A 20,146-nucleotide genomic window follows, 5' to 3' on the forward strand; every position below is an offset into this window, starting at 1 on the left:
GAACAAGACCCCAGTGAAACGATCTCCACAGACAAAATGCTGAAGCTACTGGACCTATGCCCTGCCACTCATTTCACTTTTAACGGCCAAACATACGAACAGATCAACAGGGCACCCATAGGATCATCTATCTCTGGAATTTGCGGTTATGCAAAGACTAGAAAATACAGCTCATCCACTAATCCAACCAAAACTATGGATATGCTACATGGACGATACCTTTGTCATCATTAAAAGGACCAATCTAGAAGAGGCACACAAACTAATAAACAACACCCTCACCGGAATCAAGTTTAGCAGAGAGGAGGAGAAGAACAAACAGCTTCCATTCCTCGACGTCATGGTGGAGGGCAGGACAAATGGGGAATTCCAAACAAAAGTACACAGAAAAGCCGTACACACTGACCAACTACTGAACGTCAATAGTAACCATTCTAACACACACAAGTGAAGCTGCGTGCGAACATTATTTAAATGGGCAACAAAGAAAAACAAAGAAACAAAGAAACCTACAGCACAGGAACAGGCACTTCGGCCCTCCAAGCCTGCGCTGATCAAGATCCACTGTCTAACTTGTCATCTATTTTCTAACGGTCTGTGTCCATTTGCTCCCCACCCATCCATGTACCTGTCCAAATATATCTTAAAAGGCACTAACGTGTCTGCGTCTACCACCTCCGCTGGCAATGCGTTCCAGGCGCCCACCACCCTCTGTGTAAAGAACTGTCCACGCATATCTCCCTTCAACTTTCCTCCTCTCACTTTGAACTCATGACCCCTAGTAATTGAGTCCCCCACTCTGGGAAAAAGCTTTTTGCTATCCACCCTGTCTATACCCCTCATGATTTTGTAGACCTCAATCAGGTCCCCACTCAACCTCCGTCTTTCTAATGAAAATAATCCTAATCTATTCAACCTCTCTTCATAGCTAGCACCCTCCAAACCAGGAAACATCCTGGTGAACCTCCTCTGCACCCTCTCCAAAGCATCCACATCCTTTTGGTAATGTGGCGACCAGAACTGTACACAGTACTCCAAATGTGGCCGAACTAAAGTCCTGTACAACTGCAACATGACCTGCCAACTCTTGTACTCAATACCCCGCCCAATGAAGGAAAGCATGCCATATGCCTTCTTGACCACCCTATTGACCTGCGTTGTCACCTTCAGAGAACAATGGACCTGAACACCCGGATCTCTCTGTTCATCAATTTTCTCTAGGACTTTTCCATTTACTGTATAGTTTGCCCTTGAATTTGATCTTCCAAAATGCATCAACTCGCATTTGCCTGGATAACTCCATCTGCCATTTATCTGCCCAACTCTCCAGTCTATCTATATTCTGCTGTAATTTCTGACAGTCCCCTTCACTATCAGCTACTCCACCAATCTTAGTGTCATCAGCAAACTTGCTGATCAGACTACCTACACCTTCCTCCAGATCATTTATATACATTACAAACAACAGATCCCTGTGGAACACCACTGGTTACAGGTCTCCAATTTGAGAAACTCCCTTCTACTACTACCCTCTGTCTCCTGTTGCCCAGCCAGTTTTTTATCCATCTAGCTAGCACACCCTGGACCCCACATGACTTCACTTTCTCCATCAGCATGCCATGGGGAACCTTTCAAATGCCTTACTGAAGTCTATGTATATGACATCTACAGCCTTTCCCTCATCAATCAACTTTGTCACGTCCTCAAAGAATTCTTTTAAGTTGGTAAGACATGACCTTCCCTGTACAAAACCATGTTGCCTATCACTGATAAGCCCATTTTCTTCCAAATGGGAATAGATCCTATCCCTCAGTATCTTCTCCAGTAGCTTCCCTCCCACTGACGTCAGGCTCACCGGTCAATAATTACCCGGATTATCCTTGCTGCCCTTTTTAAACAAGGGGACAACATTAGCAAGTCTCCAGTCCTCCAGGACCTCACCCGTGTCTAAGGACACTGCAAAGATATCTGTTAGAGCCCCAGCTATTTCCTCTCTCGCTTCCCTCAGTAATCTGGGATAGATCCCATCCGGACCTGGGGACATGTCCACCTTAATGTCTTTTAGGATACCTAACACTTCCTCCTTCCTTATGTCAACTTGACCTAGACTAAGCAAACATCTATCCCTAACCTCAACATCCGTCATGTCCCTCTCCTTGGTGAATACCGATGCAAAGTACTCGTTAAGAATGTCACCCATTTTCTCTGACTCAGCACATAACTTTCCTTCTTTGTCCTTAAGTGGGTCAATCCTTTCTCAAGTTACCCTCTTGCTCTTTATATATGAATAAAAGGTTTTGGGATTTTCCTCAACCATGTTTGCCAGCAATATCTCATGTCCTCTTTTAGCCCTCTTAATCCCTTTTTTCAGATTCGTTCTACATTCCCGATGTTCTTGCAAAGTTTCGTCTGTCTTCAGTCGCCTAGACCTCATGTATGCTTCCTTTTTTCTCTTGGCTAGTCTCACACTTTCACCTGTCATCCATGGTTCCCTAATCTTGCCTTTTCCAGTCCTCATTTTCACAGGAACATGTCTCTCCTGCATGCTAATCAACCTCTCCTTAAAAGCCTCCCACATATCAAATGTGGATTTACCTTCAAACAGTTTCTCCCAATCTACATTCCTCAGATCCTGCCAAATCTTGGTATAGTCAGCCTTCCCCCAGTTTAGTATTCTTCCTTCAGGACCAGTCCTATCCTTGTCCATGAGTATTGTAAAACTTACGGAATTGTGGTCGCTATTTCCAAAGTAGTCCCCTACTGTAATATCAACCACCTGGCCGGGTTCATTTCCCAGCACCAGGTCCAGTATGGCCCTTTTCCAAGTTGGACTAAATACATACTGCTCTAGAAAACCCTCCTGGACACACCTTACAAATTCTGCTCCGTCTTGACCCCTAACACTGAGTGAATCCCAGTCAACATTTGGAAAATTAAAATCTCCCATTACCACCACCCTGTTTCTCCGACACCTTTCCAGTATCTGTTTACAACACACTGCAGCAACACAGAACAGCTGAGAAGAAGAAGAATACCTCTTCCAGGTATTCAAGGACAATGGGTATCCAAAAACCTGGGTCAGAAGATGCCTATTACATATTCAACACCAGCAAGATACTACACACCTCGACACACTCATCATGCTACCTTACATCAGGAACACATCGGAACTAACCACAAGTCTCCTACGACCACTGGGCATCAGAGTAGACATGAACCCACATTAACGCTATGACAACTGCTCACCCAAACCAAAGATCCACTACCCACTATGGACAGGACCAATGTCATATACAAGATTCTCTGTATATGACAAACACTACAGCGGACAAACAGGAAGGAAATTAACTAGAATACACGAACACCAACTGGCAACAAAAAAACATGATCAATACTCACTCATCTTGATCCACATGGATACGGAGAACCACCAATCTCATTGGGACAACACCAAAATCCTGGGACAAGTAAAGCAGAGACGTAGGGAGTTCCTGGAAGCCTGGTACTCCACAAAGAAAGCCATCAACAAACACATAGAAATTGACCCCAAATACACTCCACTGCGAAGGAAAACCAGAAGTGAGGTAATCCAGTTCAACGGACTCCAGAGTTTAAAAACCAGGCAGGAAAACACAATGGTGCTTCATTGGAGGCTGTACTGATGACGTTACCCAGCAGGATAATGAAACGTCTGTGGAACAACAACGAACTAGCTTGGCGAGCCAACCAACCTCAACATCTGCAACCCGAGCTACAAATCTACTCCAAAACCTTAATGATAAACCAAACCTCAAAGACTGCAATTCTAACAATATGCCTTGAATTTTGGAGAGAAACTAACTAAAGAATGTGAGTTGGCCACAATGCATTTAAAGAGTGCACAACAAAAACTAGAGCAGATGGAAAAGGGAAAGTTTGGCATTTTATTACTGGGGAGTGTCCTTAATTTTACAATAGTTTGGAAAATCAAGAAACTAAATGATGTGATTTATGTAACAAGTACTCCAATCAGGAGGAAAAATTAGCTAGTGTATTTTATTACTACATTAAACAAGTATTATAGTGCAGGGATAATATCCAGGAGAAAAGTACATTTACAACAATGAAAGAAATAGAGAGTCAAATGAAAGTATCAGAACAATTGGAGAATGAATCGGAAATGGAAAATTCAGACGTTCATCCATTAGCAATTAGATTGAACAATACAAAGGTTGGAAAAGACTAATTGAATTGTCCCCACAATCTGTGACAAATAAACTTTCAGGATCTTTTAGAATGTAAGGCATCATATCTTCTTTCCTCTTGGACAGTAAACTGGAAAATGAAAGTTGAACATTGCTGTACAGTTTAAAAAATGTTTCTGTGTCACATGAAGATCAAGTAAAATTCTGTGGTGTACACTTTAGCTGTACATGACAACGGGTGGAATTTTCCCGGACTCTGAACAATGTGGGCTGTGGTAAGAAATTTTAGGATAATCGCATATGAAATTGAGCAAGGCTTTTCTCAATGTTGAGACCAACAAGTCACAATCTCCAACTAAGTTTCAGATGTTGAGATAAAATTATCACTCATGAGTAATGAGATGCCTATTAACAGGGATATAACTTTTTATCACCCTCATCATTACTTAATCTTGCTTTATTAATTTCTACTCTCTTATTTTACAACCTACCAGATAGAGGCTAAGAACTCAGAATTCTTGACATGAAAGTCACAGTGATTCCAGCTTGTCAACTCCTCCTTTGGACTTCCATTTTGGATACCAGCACAGACTTTCAGGCAACACTCTATGCATAGTGACATAGAACATAGAACAGTACAGGACAGTACAGGCCTTTCAGCCCATGATGTTGTACCAAACTTTTACCCTAAACCTAAGGTCTATTTAACCTCCATCCCTACCTTGTAATATCATCCATATGCCAATGTAGTAGCCGCTTAAATGGCCTTAATGAGGCCAACTCCACTACCTTCTTCGACAATGCAATCCATGTCCCAACCACTCTCTGAGTAAAGAACCTACCTCTGATGTCTCCCCTGTATCTACCTTCACCCACTTTAAAGCTATGCCCCCTGGTAATAGCTATCTCCACCCGAGGAAAAAGTCTCTGGTTGTCTACTCTATCTATACATCTGATCATTTTGTACCCCTCTATCGAGTCACCTCGTATCCTTCATTGTTCTAAAGAAAAAATCCCTAGGTCTCTCAACTTTTCCTCACAAGATGTTACCTCCATTCCAGACAACATCCTGGTAAATCTCCTCTGCACCTTCTCCAATGCTTCCACATCTTCCTTGCAATGAGGCAACCAGAATTGGATACAATACTCCAGATGTGGCTGAACCAGGCTTTTGTATGGCTGGAGCATAACTTCACAGCTCTTGAACTCAATCCCTCTATTAATGAAAGCTAACACATCATATGCCTTCTTAACTACTCCATCCACTTGGGTGGCAGCTTTCAGGGAACTTTGGACATGAACCCCAAGATCCCTCTGCTCCTCCACACTGCCAAGAATCTTTCCATTAACCCTGCATTCTGCTTTCAATTTTGTCCTTCCAAAATGAATCACCTCACATTTTTCAAGGTTAAACTCCATCTGCCACTTCTCAGCCCAGCTCTGCATCCTATCAATGTTCCTTTGTAACCTAGAACACCCCTCTGCACTATTCACCCTCGTATTGTCATCAAACTTAGTAATCCACCCTTCCACTCCTTCATGACTGCACACGCCCTAAGTCCACGGACTCAGGTGTCTCACACATATCAGCTTCTCTGTACCTTTATGGCATATCTCAAATCCACTTACGCTTTGACACTTTACTGCTGCACTTCGGGGCACACCAACACCCTTCACTGCTATGTTGCTGCAAGAACACTTTGCATGCAGGGACAGGCATCCAACTCACAGAAAGGACCAGTGTACATCTCAGGCCTGCTTGTTTGCTCTCTTACCACCCACTCACTTTGCACCTGCTTGGACGCTCACAGCTTCTCTGTTGCAGAGAGAGTGATAGAGGAAGCAGAAAGGAGATGAAGGCACTAACCCTGATGGAGCAGAGAAGGTCATTGATCTTCTTCCTAAACTGCTGAGCATTCCTCCAGACACTGAGATGGCACTGACCCAATCTGCAACCTTGAATGAGGCTGGCTTCCTCTGCATGACCCAATCCTCTAAGTCCCTGGCCACAAAGTGGGGCACGAATTTCTTCTCCTCTGTCATGTCTACAGCAAATGCAAAAAACCATGCAGGGAGGCTCCTGACTTTCAATGAATGTCTGGGCGCACAACAGCCTTTCTGAAATGGCACAAACGCCACAGGTCTTACGATATCCCACCAATGGTGAGTACTTCTGGCTACAGTGAGTGGGAGTTGGCTAACTTCTGATGAGCCGGGCACCGCAGACATGTGGTATGTAGTTAATGGGACAAGTTTGGGATGATAGTGCAAGAAAACACTCTGCATCTTGCAGAGAAGCACTTCATGTAACGTAACAAAAATGACACTCTTCCCAATTTAGTTGAGACAAACGTTTGAGGGCTTGTCTGGGATATGAAACTGGGACCACTCGTATGTGCTTTTATTTATTTTACACATTGATATACATTTATTCTATCAGAGGAGCTCTTAACGAATTGAGAGATGGTTGTAGTTTCTCTGGATTTCAGTCTCTGTAGTGGATAGTATCATGGAACGTGTCAAAAATTTGTTCTCCTGTGTTTTAAGATCTTTCTCACGTGTTCTATTTTACATACCATTTTAAAAAATTTCTTCTGTGTAACAACTTCTGAGCTGTTGTTAAAGGCACTCTGCAACCTGCAATGTGAAAATATCTCAGTGACTAACCACCACATTAGATAACTAAACAAAAAAAAACTATCGAGCCAAGTTCCATTCTGGGATCTGACTTGTCAAGTAGTGTCATTAGCTGGGATCATAACAGAAGAACAGGCATTGTGGCTCTTTATCTTTGCCACAGCAATATCATTCTGATTCCTGACCAATCAGGGCAAGCAGTCTAATCAAAAAGGCCCAATAGGATGACTGTATACCCATTCTCCAAGAGTGTGTGCACGATGATGCCAGAGAACAGATGTTGTAAAATCACCCTATGGGTTATCTGAAAGATTCCTGGATGTAATTTTTCAGGTATTAAGGAGCCACAATGATATTTTATTCCTGTTGGATGGGAGGAAGAAGTCAGCACCTGAGAGCGAAGAGGCATTGCTCAATGTTGAAGAGGATGTTGAACAATGCGTATGGTGCCACAGTCCTAGAAACAATGCCAAAAGGGGTTCAATGACTTCGAAGGACAGGAAAGGTGAATGCACTTAAAGTGCAAAGCCCCTTAATCTGATACCTCTACACATTCACAGCACTCCACAGACCATTATTTGTGGCCCCATCAATGCACAAAGGCTGAAACAACAGTTGTTGAGTTAGGAGATACCTCCATTTAAACTAACTACAAATATTTCTAAAAGTGTTTAAGATTGGATCCAGTTATAGCCTTCACCAACTGGTGGTTTAAGTGGGGTCATTGGTGTTGATCCTGCTAGCATGTATTGGAGCCTGGAGAAGGGAACATTTTTCAGCTGCTTTGTTATTGACTTTTGATGGAGGAGAGAAAAGAACAGGAAACAAAAATGAACATTTTCTTCAGAATGGGGAGGCCAACCTTTACAGCAAGATGTGGGTACTTAAGACCATAAGACACAGGAGTGGAAGTAAGGCCATTCGGCCCATTGCGTCCACTCCGCCATTTAATCATGGCTGATGGGCAATTCAACTCCACTTACCTGCACTCTCCCCGTAGCCCTTAATTCCTTGTGAGATCAAGAATTTATCAATCTCTGCCTTAAGACATTTAACGTCCCGGCCTCCACTGCGCTCTGTGGCAATGAATTCCACAGGCTCACCACTCTGGCTGAAGAAATGTCTCCTCATTTCCGTTCTAAATTTACCCCCTCTAATTCTAAGGCTATGCCCATGGGTCCTAGTCTCCCACCTAACGGAAACAACTTCCCAGTGTCCACCCTTTCTAAGCCATGCACTATCCTATATGTTTCTATTAGATCTCCCCTCAACCTTCTAAACTCTAATGAATACAATCCCAGGATCCTCAGCCGTTCATCGTACGTAAGGCCTATTATTCCGGGGATCATCCGTGTGAATCTCTGCTGGACATGCTCCAGTGCCAGTGTGTCCTTCCTGAGGTGTGGGGCCCTAAATTGGACACAGTACTCTAAATGGGGCCTAACTAGAGCTTTATAAAGTCTCAGAAGTACACCGCTGCTTTTATATCCCAACCCTCTTGAGATAAGTGACAACATTACATTCGCTTTCCTAATCACAGAATCAACCTGCAAGTTAACCTTTAGAGAATCCTGGACTAGCACTCCCAGATCCCTTTGTACTTTGGCTTTATGAATTTTCTCACCATTTAGAAAATAGTCCATGCCTGTATTCTTTTTTTCCAAAGTGCAAGACCTTGCATTTGCTCACGTTGAATTTCATCAGCCATTTCCTGGACCACTCTGGACCATTGGGTCCTGGAGAACATTTTTCAGCTGCTTTGCTATTGACTTTTGATGGAGGAGAGAAAAGAACAGGAAACAAAAATGAACGTTTTCTTCAGAGTGGGGAGAGCAACCTTTACAGCAAGATGTGGGTACTTGGTGCACTTTTTAATAATGGCTGCTACTTGAAGCTGAGGGAAGGGCCAGGAGAGGAGGAGACACTAGCTAGAAGACGGTAAGGAAGTATGCACACACGTGTGCTCCTACAGGCCACACACAACCCTGCCTGGGTGATAATTTCTTTAATTTCATTGATAAGAACTGCTTGACCTCCCCCCTACCAGAAAATCACAACCAAAGGCTTTGTTCATGCCCAGAACATATACCACTGCAGCACTAATACACCAACCCGCCACTGAGTGATGGCTCTGCCACCTTCTTTACTTCCGGCCTTTACTTCTCCCTTTGTCTATCACTCCCTTTGATAAGTAACTAATATGACCTTTGGAACAAAAACAAAGTTGCTATAGAAGCTCAGCAGGTCTGGCAGCACCTGTGAAGGAAAGAACAGAGTTAACGTTTCAGATCCGGTGACCATTCCTCAGAACGTTAACTCTGTTTTTACCTTCACAGAATCTGCCAGACCTGCTGAGCTTCTCCAGCAACTTTGTTTTTGTTCATGATTTACGGCATCCACAGTAATTTTGGTTTTTATTTGATACGACCTTTGGTTTCCTCATTAATCATTGTTGTAATTCAGAACAGTGCATAAAGGAGGAAACCCCCTCCCCTCCAAATTTAGGTATTTACTTAATGCAGATTAAGTTTGACAATCTTGGAGAATCGGATTTTTGATAGGTCTCAATCACATAGTTTTAATGTTGACTCTGTTGGTGTGGGCTTTGGGTGGGGGAGTTACTGGTCTGGGGTATTGGGGTTGATGCTCCAGGATTGAAAGGGAGCAGATAATGAGTCTGGGATTTAGGGGTCGGTGGTTGGTTCAAAATTTGGAGTGTGACTAATCCATGATGGTGGGGAGAGTGAATGTTGTGGAATTAGGTAAATGACCAGGGTTGGATTGGGAGAGTAATAGGTCTGGAATTGGGAGGAGTGATCAGGACAGGATTGGGGGTCAGTGTGGGATTAGAAGGGAATGAAGTCTGGAGTTCAGGACAGTGTGGGATTAGGGTGGAATGACCAGCCTGCGGAAGAAAAAAAAATTGCCTCATCTCTATTTTGAAATGGCAGCCCTGATTTTTAAACAGTGATCCCTAGCTCCAGATCACCCCATAAGAAGAAACATCCTCCCCATACCTACTCTTTCAAGGGCCCTCAGGATCATCTTTGTTTCAATCAAGTCAGTCATTACCCTTCTAAACTCCAGTGGATACCAGCTTAGTCAGTTAAACCTTTCCTCATAAAATAACCGAGCCATTCCTGGTATTAGTCTAGTAAATCTTCTCTAAACTGCTTCCAATGCATTTACAACTTTCCTTAAGTAAGGCGATCTGTACTGTACACAGTGCTCCAGATGCAGTCACAGCTGTATAACTGAAGCATAGCCTCGTTAAATTTGTATTTAATTGCCCTTGTGATAAATGACGATGCCATTCTATTAGCTTTCCTGATTACTTTCTGTACCTACATACGAACATTGTGTGATGCTTGCAGTACGACATCCAGATCCCTCTGCATCTCAGAGCTCTGCAACCTCTCATTATTTAGACAAAATGCTCCTTTTTCTCTTTGCAATTACTGGTCGGGGATTGGGAAGGAGAGTACAGACTGCTTGGGGATTAGGATGTGACCAGCCATGTATTGGATGCAGTAGTTACACGGGTTATCAACGAAAGATATACAAACTTCCTGCATATAATGTTAAAATGTGATGCCATTCTTACACACCTCTTCTGCATACAATGAAGGACCATGATCAATTTACCGTGGCCGAACAAAGGAGACAATGGGGAGAAAAAGCAGCCTTGGGCCAACCTCATAAATAATTTGAGGGCAACATAGTGGGTCAGTGGTTAGCACTGAGGAACTCAGTTCCACCAAGCACTTGCTTTTGATTCCACCCTCAAGCAACTGCCTGTGTGGAGTTTGCACATTCTCCCCATGTCTGCGTGGGTTTCCTCCAGGTGCTCCAGTTTCCGCCCATGGTCCCAAGATATGTACACTAGGTGGATTGGCCATGCTAAAATTGCCCATAGTGTTCAGGGATATGTAGATTGGGGGATGGGTCTAGGTGGGATGGTCTGAGAGTTGGTGTGGACTTGTTGGACTAAAGTGCCTGTTTCCACACTATAGCGATTCTACGATTTTATGAAATAATGCAGATCCATGGGTTGCAGGTCAGCAGATAACAATAAACTGACTATGCCATCTTGGATTGGGACTGTAGTGACCCTTCATGGGTGAGTGAAATGACCAATCTGGGATAGAGAGGAATGACTGATTCAGGTTTGGGGAGTGAGTGGTCTGGCAGTAAGGGAAGTGACCAGTTCAGCAGTAGGGAAACAACTGATCTGGGATTAGAGAGATTGATCAACCAGAATTGTGACTCATCCGCCATTAGGGGAGTGGGTGTTCAGAATTCGGGAGTGATTTGTCTGAAATTAAGGAGAGTGTTAGGTTTGGGATTAGGAGATTGATAGGTCTGGGATTAAGGGAGTGATAGCTTTGGAATTGGGAGGTTTGCATGGTCCAGGAATAAGGGAGTGACCAGGCTGATATTTAAGAATGATTGGACTGGGACTATGGGAGTGACCTATTCAGGATCAGTGGAGTGATTGATTCAGTTTGAGGGAAATGACTGGACTGGGAATACAAAAGTGAGTGGTTTGAGGTTGTTCAGAGGTTGTGGAGAATGACTGGTCCAGGATTGAGGGAGTGCCTAATCCAGGATTAAAGATGTGATGGATCTTGGATTAGCTAAATGTCTTGTTCAGGATTTGAAGAAGTGACTGACTGGTCCAGGATTATGCAAAGTGACTAGTCAGGGACTAGGGGTATGACCAGTCTGATATGCAGAGTGTAAGAAGTCCAGGATTAGAGGGAGTGACTGGTCTCGGATCAGGGTGAGTTACTGGTTTGGGATCAGGGCAGTGTCCAGGTCTGGTGCTGTGGGGAAGGTTTTGGGGAATGGCTAGTCCAGGTTCAAACAAGTGATCAATCCAGAATTAGGGAAATGACCAGACTAGGATTAGAGGATTGGACAGACCAAATTTAAGAGAATGCCTGGTCTGGGATTAAGGGAGTGATCAATTCAGGATTAGGAGAGTGACCAGACCAGGAGTGTATGATTGACTGATCCGGGATTAGAGAGAGTGATCAGGCTTGTGTTTGGGAAATGACTACTTCGGGTCTCGGGAAGTAACCATGTTTGTGTAGGAGAGTGATCAATCCAGGATTAGGGGATTAAATGATTGGGATCATTTGAGTAAATGGTTCACAAATAGGGAGTGACTAGTCTGATTAGGGGAGTGGGTGTTTAGCACTGTAGAAATGGCAGATTCAAGGTTAGGGCATGACTAGTTGTGGTTTAGGGGAATTGAGTTGGAGGAATAACTTGTCGAGGATTACCAACATGACCACACTGGTATGGAAGAGATACGTTTTCAAGACTAGGGAATGACTGGTCCAGGAATAGGGAATGAACAGTCTGAGATTTGCAAAAGACCAGTCGGGCTGGGGGCGGAGCCGGGTGGTCGGAATCTTCTCGAAGCTCTTCCCGAAGCCGGGCCTACGGTGGGGGCGGGGCTGAACTGAGCCAGGGTTTATCCAGGGGTGAGGGCGGGATTAGCGGCACGGAATGGAGTCAGAGTTGCCGCCAGGCCTGGGCGATGGGGAGAGCCGAGACCGGGAGCGGCCTTTCGGGATCCTGCGGCTTCAGGATGAACGGAGCCCAGGCTCGAGAGGCGGGCAGGGAGCTGGAGCCGGTACTGAGCCCACCTGGCAGGCTCCCATCTTCGCCTTCGCCCGGAAAGCATCAGAAACCTTCTCGGCCGCAGGTCCGGCAAGAGACCCGGTAGTGGAGGAGGCTTCACGGGGTGAGAGAGCGAGCGAGTCCGGGGCGTCCCCCGAACCTTCCCAAACCCCACCCTCCCAGGGCAGTAACCAACCACACCCCGTCCACCGTGGCCCCCCTACATGCTGTCACCTGACTCCGTGACACCCCCCAGGCATTAATCCATTTATTCTCTCCTTTCCTAGGGTTAAAGGACCCAATGGCCATTGAGAGAACGAATCTCCTCAATATGGCAAACCTCAGCATCAAGGGACTAATCGAATCCGCTCTGAGCTTTGGGCGGACCTTGGACTCAGACTATGCCCCGTTGCAACAGTTCTTTGTGGTGTTGGAACACTGCCTGAAGCATGGACTAAAAGGTAAACGTTAACCACCTACGACTCAGTTTACCCAGAAATGATAGAAATGCTGTTTTTTTTTCCTCTTTCCCCCCCTCTCCTTTATTGCCTTGAACATGTTTAGTGTTTATCAGGTGCACTCCTTTAGCCTGGCCAAAAGAGTTATTAGATCATTTAGATTCACTTTCTCTAATGTCAGTGGTGGTGGATGTTTCTGCCAACTTAATCACTTTATTTGGTACTCCTTGTATTAATATTCCAACTGAGAGAAATTCTGTGGTGTTTACTCCATCCCCATTCTGACTTTATTCTGAAGCTCCATTCCATATGAGGTGAATGTTCAGAGAATAATAGCTGTCCTCATCTGGTATCAGAGACAACAGTGTGGAGCTGTCAGACAGCATCAGAGGAGCAGGAAAGTTGACACTTTGATACCCTTCTCCACACACAGTCTCTCTGATTTCATCATCTGTATGTCTCATCTGGTGTCAGCCTGGTATTGTTATTAGAGACCAGGTACCAATGCTGTTTGTAATGTGATCTTTTCTACCCTTCTCTTTTCAGTGAAGAAGTCATTCCTGGGTCAGAACAAGTCATTGTGGGGGCCCCTGGAGCTGGTGGAGAAACTTTGTCCTGAGGCCACCGAGATTGCAGCCAGTGTTCGGGACCTGCCTGGGTTAAAGTAAGGATTTGGATTTCACATCCTCCAGGGAAAATCATAATATCTCAGGAGATCCTGTTGCAACCCTAAGCTCTATGGGATCCATCCATCCAGCCTGTGCTGACGTGGACATTGGTGTTTCATCTTAATTTTGGTTACTGGACAGTTGTCCCTGTGGGAATAGTCATAGAGTCAGGTTTGAAGACAAGGCATTGGCAAACCTTTGAGGCAATCGGGTCCTTGAGATTGTTAATATTGAGTGGATGTTGAAACAGTTTGAGGTATTTCCTCAAAAACAGAAACATGGGAACAATGGAGGCATTTCAGCCTGTCAAGCCTGTATAAAGGAGGCTGCTTGGTTAAGGAACACAGACCAGGCAGTGTCAGAGGAGTAGGAAAGTTGACATTTCAGGTCAGGACCCTTCTTCAGAAATGGGGAAGGGAGCTGGGCAATAAATAGTTGGTGGTGGGGGGGGTGCTGGGGAAAGTAGGTGAGTGCAGATAGGGTGTGGTGAGGATTGGTCAGTGGGATGGATAGGTGGGAGAGAAGATGGACAAGTTGTCAGGCCAAGAAGCTGGGGATGGTTGGTTGTGGGATTAGGCCAGAGGTGAGGAGATTTTAAAACTGGTAAAATTCACGTTTGGGCCATTGGGGTAATATGAACTATTGCCGAGGGGTAATATGAACTATTGCACCTCCAGTTTGTATGGGTATTGTGACAATGGAGGAGGCCCAGGATGGACATGTGGGAGAAGGAGTTTGTGGTTGGCAACACCAGAAGGTATTGTCGTTTGTGGTGTACAGGGCATAGATACTGTATGAAAGTCTGAGTCTATGTTTGGTCCCTCTGCTGTAAAGGAGACCACATCAGGAGCAGCAGATACAGTAGACCAAGCTGATGGATGTACAGGTGAACCCAGATTTGATATGAAAAGTTTGTTTTGGACCTTGAACGGAGGTGTAGGGGCAGGTGTAGTGCTTCCTGTGGTTGCAGGGAAAGGCTAGGTGTGATGGGGTTATTGGGGAGTGTGGAGTGGACATGGGAGTCATGGACTGAGCAGTCTCTACAAAAGGCAGATAAGAGGTAGGGAGAGAATATTTATTTGGTTGTAGGGTTGGATTGTAGGTGGCGCAAGTGGTGGAGAATGATATGCTGGATGTGGAGATGGGTGGGGTGATATGTGAGAACTGGGGGGGGGGGGGGGATTAATCTTTATTTTTGTTGGGCTTGTGAAAGTTGATATCAAAAATGGAATGCTACTGATACTGGAAATATGAAATAAAAAGTGAAAATGTACAAATCTTCTCAACTTGCTAGTGAAAATGTAAACTATAAAAATATGGCAGGCAGTGACTGAAGTGAGAAAGTGTTAATAACCTTTTTATCAGAACTTGGAAAAGGTTCAAAGATGTAACTGGGTTTAAGCAAATATGAGTAGGGATAGTGGAGAGTAAACAAAAAGGAAGTTCAGTGCTAGAGTGGAGGCAGTAAGATGTAACTGTCTTGTAATCTTCATTCTCATTTCTAACAGTCATTTTCTAGAGTGGACAATGTCCAAAATTAAATATTTGTGTCTTGACCTAGGTTTGAACTACCCTGTTTAAGTTACTCTGGTTTTACTACGCCCCCAAACCTATTACATTATGTTATCCCATTTTTTATTATTCCTCACACACTACCCTCTTTGCATTATATAAGTATTGTGTGCAACTCTGGAATCCATTTTCTAAGAGGGATGCAACTGCACTGGAGACATTACAGAGAGGATTACCAGGATTTTGCCTGGGCTGGAAAGTATGAAGAGAGATTGGACAGACTGAGGTTTTTTTCTTGGAAGAGAGGAGACATGATTGACATGTATAAAATTATGAAAGGCATAGCTAGGAAAGACAGGAAAAGCCTTTCCTCTTAACAGAAAGATCAGTGACTTGGGGGTGTTGATTTAATGTAAGGGGATAATCTTTCCCACCTAGAGGGAAGTGGGAATCTGGCACTCGCTGCCTATGAGGATGGCAAAGGCAGAAACTCTCAATATTTTAGAGTATTTAGATGTGCGCTTGTGATGCCAAAGCATTCAAGAGTATGAGCTGGAAAATGGGATTGAAATGGTTACATTATGATGTAACTGTGAATTATCAAGCGGGAACCATGAAAGCAAATGAGAACAGTCGTAGCTAGCTGGGAATCGTTAGAGGAGGATGATGTAGTCAATTGTGTAAAGACCTACGGATGGATGAAGCGGCAAAGTTTGTCATTGTCACAGTTGCATCAGAAGTCAGAACTTCTGCACCTGATTGGAAGGATTCAAATAGAGAATTCTAGGAAGTAAATTTGGGAGGGACAACATTGTCAAGTACTTCTGAAAAGAGGAAATAGAGATTGGGTCAGAGATAATGGGAACTGCAGATACTGGAGAATCCAAGATAACAATGTGTTCATCCAGCTTCACACTGCAGGCCAAGCAGCATCTCAGGAGCACAAAAGCTGATGTTTCGGGCCTAGACCCTTCATCGGAGAGGGGGGTCTCTCTGATGGGTCTAGGCCTGAAACGTCAGCTTTTGTGCTCCTGAGATGCTGCTTGGCCTGCTGTGTTCATCCAGCTTCACACTTTTTGTTAAATAGAGATTGGGTGATAGTTTGCAAGGAGACAGGCATGGTTTTGTTTTGGAATAAGCAGAAGGACAGCAGAATTGAGGAGGGGCAACACCAGAATGAACCTGGTGAACCGTATGAGGACAGTAGGGATTTTGGGTGGCCAGCAGTTTGGGAACAGGCTCAATTGAGTAAGTGATGGCCTTCCAGGACAAGCTGTGATTGGTGAAGACATGGGATGATAGGCCAATAAAACACAAAAGGTGAACTCAGTTAGGAAGATTGGCATGATGGGCAAGGGAAGAGGAGGAAGCAGAGGAAACACTAGTTCACAGCATCCCATCAAAATGAAAAGAAACTTAAGGGTTTCTGCGCTTGGAGGTGGACGTGGACAAACCAGATGAAAGATATTTAACATCTATGGTTTGTATAGATAGTTAAAGTCAGGATGATCCAGTTGAACAGGTGATCCTACCAGTGTATGAACATGTCGCCTTTTGTGATTAGTCATTGAAGTCTGTGGTTCTTAGAATAGTGAGAGGACAGTTGGGGATGTAGCAGCAAGACTGAGTGAGCCAGGGTGTGGTGATTGACCAGTTTGATAACTGTAGAAATGTCTCTTGGAATGGAGATCTAAAAGTTGGACAGTTAGAAGTTTAAAAGTGCTGTTATAAGGGATTTAGATTAGATTACCTACAGTGTGGAAAAAGGCCCTTTGGCCCAACAAGTCCACACTGTCTCCTTGAAGCGTCCCACCCAGACCCATCCCCATCCCCATCCCCCTCTTACCCACACACCCCTGAACAGTTTTAGGACAGCTTTTTTCCCCCTCCAGAATGTAGGATTGTGAGGAGCAGAAAGAGGTGGGTGCAAGGAAGTGATCACAGATAAGGTTAACTGCTTGTAACAAGTGGCATTGCAAGGCCATATGTTATAAGAGGCATTCTCAGAAGATTGGTAGCTTGATGGATGTTTATCTGTCAATCACAGCTTATTTGGTCATTATCACATTGCTGTATGTGGAAGCTTGCTGTGCATTTAATGGCTGTGCATTTCCTACATTACAACAATGACTGCACTTCAAAAGTATATCATTGCAGTAAAGCACTTTGGGACATCTGATGGTCTAGAAAGATGCTGTATAAATGCAGTTCTTTATCTTTTCAGTGCAGTGCATAAACTCAGATTCCTAAGCAACAGAGGGCTTCTCTTCCCCCCCCCCCCCCCCCCCACGTAAGAATTCTGTTTTTAGTGAGATCGTATTGTCCTTGTGCCCCTCTCCTCCTGAATCCTGTTGAATCAACTGTTCTTTCATCATCTCTGCTAGATTATTCCAACAGTATCTTGACCAGTGCCCCAACTTTCACTCCCCTTTAGTTTGACCTCATCAAGTAAACACTGACCTGTATCTTAACTCAGTTCAGGTGTGTTTCCCTATCATGCTACTATGCTTTTTGTTTAGACATTCTTTTATCAGCCTTCTTGTGTTAGCATTTACTTCGGTGACTCTACTTGTGGCAACTTCTCCCACTTAAAATTGAGTGCTTGCAGTGACCTGGTATTGTCTGAATTATATCACCCCACTTGATTTGGCACAAATGTGATGGGCTGAATAGGTCTCTATAGACTTGGAGATTCGTACAGTGCAAAAATGGCCCTTCAGCTCATGTCTGCATTGACACAACTATCACAAAGTGTTAATCACAAATTTCCCGCACTTGTCCCATATCCTTTAAAGTTTATGGTATTTCAAGTGCTCTTCAAATATATTTTAAAGGTTATAAGGTTTCTGGCCTCCACTACCTTCCCAGAAAGTGCATTCCAGATTCCCACCACCTGAGTGGAAAAAGTTTCTTTTTCCAAATCTCCTGCCTCTTACTCTATGCCCTCACGTGATTGACCCCTCAACCAAGGAAAACAGTTGTTCTGTATTCACCTTGTCTCTACCTCAGTCATGTCCTCTCTCAGTTTTCTCTCCTGGAAAGAAAACAATCCAAGCCTATCCAGTCTCTCCTTTGTAGGTCAATTTCTTCATTCCAGGCAACATCCTGGTGAACCTCCTGTAGTGCTATCACATCCTTCCAATAGTAGTTGACCAAAACTGCACACAGTACTCTAGCTGTGGCCCAAGCAATGTTCTGTCCAACTTCAAATTTACTTCCTTACTCTTACACTCTACGCGATGACTGATGAAAGCAAGTGTCCTGTATACTACCATAACTATCCTGTTCACGTGCTTTGCTGACTGCAGGGCTGTGTGAATAATTGTCCGAAGATTCCGCTGTTCCTCTAAACTGCCCAGTGTCTTGCCATTCATTAAAGGCTCCCTCAGCTTGTAGATAATGTGGAGCTGGAGGAACTCAGCAGGCCAAGCAGCATCAGAGGAGTAGGAAAGTTGATGTTTTGACTAAGGACCCTCGTTCAGAGGCTCCTCTTATAGTCCTCTGCTGCCTGGCTTGCTGTATTCCTCCAGCTCTGCGCTGTGTTATCTCTGACTCCAGCATCGCCAGTTCTTACTATCTCTGAGTTATTTAGAACCCCACTGCGAAGTCTCCCTCACTTGCTCCTTCTTCTAGAGTGCATTGCTCGTACTTATCAGGGTTAAATACCATTTTGCTGTTGGTCTGCCCATCTGATCAACCCATCTATATCTTTCTGTAACCTCCAGATATCTTTGCTGACCGCTCTACCAATATTGGTGTCATCTGCAAATCTGCTTAATGTTCACCCCCACACTTTTATCTGTATCAGTTATGTATTTAACCAAACAACAAGGGTCCCAGTACTGATCCTGTATTAGACTGCTGGACACCAGCCCCCAGTCACTCGAATGGCTACCACTACCCTTTGTGTCCTATTATTAAAACAATTTCTGATCCATCTCGCCGAGTTTCCCGGAGTTCCATGTGCTTAACGTAGTCAACCAGTCTCCCATATGGGGCCTTGTCAAAAGCATTGCTGAAATTTGTACAAACTACGTCAACTGAACTTTCCTCATCCACACCCTTGGTCACATTTTCCAAACATTCTAACAAGTATTTGTTAGGCATGACCTCCCTCCAAAGCCATGCTGATGATCCCTAATTAACCCATGTCTTTCCAAGTGGCTTGAATTTGCTCCTTCAGAATTTTCTCCAATAGCTTCCTACTACTGGCATGGCTCTTGCCAGTTTGTACTTTCTACCATGTCATCTCTATCTCGCTTCTTAAAAAGCACTTTTGTCCTCCTCCAGTCCTCTGGCAATTTCCCCCTGCCGTGGCCAGAGAGGAGTTAGGAATTTGTTCTAGAGCCTCTGCAACTTCCTGCCTTGCCTCCCACAGCCTGGGATGCAGTTCATCTGAGCTAAGGGCTTTGTCTGTTTCTAAGCCCAAAAGAGCCTCGCCATTTCCTAAGTCATACTGTGCAAGTTCCAAATGATTCCTTCTCCTGAATTCCATTCCTACGTTCTATTTTTTCCCGGAATGAAGACCAAAGAGAGGTATGCATTCAACACCGTTCCAATATCCTGTGACTCAACACAAATGTTGCCTCCTTGGTGCCTAATGGCCCTACTGTTCCCTGTTTAACATCTTCCAATTGATGTATTTATAAAATATCTAAGGATTTTCCCTAATCTTGTTTGCAAGTCCTTTTTCATCTCCCCTTTTTGCTCTTTTAATTGCTTTCCTAAGCACCCTCCTGCACATCTTGTATTCATTCAGGGCCACAGCTGAATCGCTCCCTTGGACTTGGGAAAAGCCCTACTCTTCCTCAAGTCCTGAATTGTCCTGGATATCCAGGGTTCTATGAACTTATTGGTCCTACATTTTTCCTGTAAAGGATACATGTTGGACCTGTACTCTCTTTCCCACCCCCTCCCATCTCCTTTTTGAATGCTCCCCATTGATCTGCTGTAGACTTACTAGCAAGGAGGTATTCCCAGTCTAATGTGGCTAGGTTCTGCTTATTTTTAATAAAATCTGCGTTCACCCATTCTAAAGCTGTCTTTTTGCAGGCTA

General features: G+C 44.2%; 1 protein-coding gene across 9 annotated transcripts in view; it reads left to right on the forward strand.

Moving 5' to 3' along the window:
* Window positions 1-11,892: 11,892 nt before the first annotated feature.
* Window positions 11,893-20,146, forward strand: part of rufy2 (RUN and FYVE domain containing 2) — a 65,535-nt gene continuing 57,281 nt past the window's right edge. For 5 of the 9 annotated variants that reach the window (XR_007249543.2, XM_048550821.2, XM_048550823.2 and 2 more), the window contains exons 1-3: window positions 12,277-12,576; window positions 12,740-12,913; window positions 13,457-13,574. Coding sequence is in view for 8 of the 9 variants with exons in the window: in XM_048550821.2 (XP_048406778.1) it covers window positions 12,339-12,576; window positions 12,740-12,913; window positions 13,457-13,574 (530 nt within the window). In the remaining variant the exon portion in view is untranslated. Of the gene's footprint in view, window positions 12,126-12,274; window positions 12,577-12,739; window positions 12,914-13,456; window positions 13,575-20,146 lie in introns of those variants that run through there. The other 4 variants (XM_048550818.2, XM_048550820.2, XM_059653193.1 and 1 more) reach the window with 3 other exon arrangements.

Source organism: Stegostoma tigrinum, chromosome 20 (assembly GCF_030684315.1).
Source record: "Stegostoma tigrinum isolate sSteTig4 chromosome 20, sSteTig4.hap1, whole genome shotgun sequence".
Lineage (NCBI taxonomy): Eukaryota > Metazoa > Chordata > Chondrichthyes > Orectolobiformes > Stegostomatidae > Stegostoma > Stegostoma tigrinum.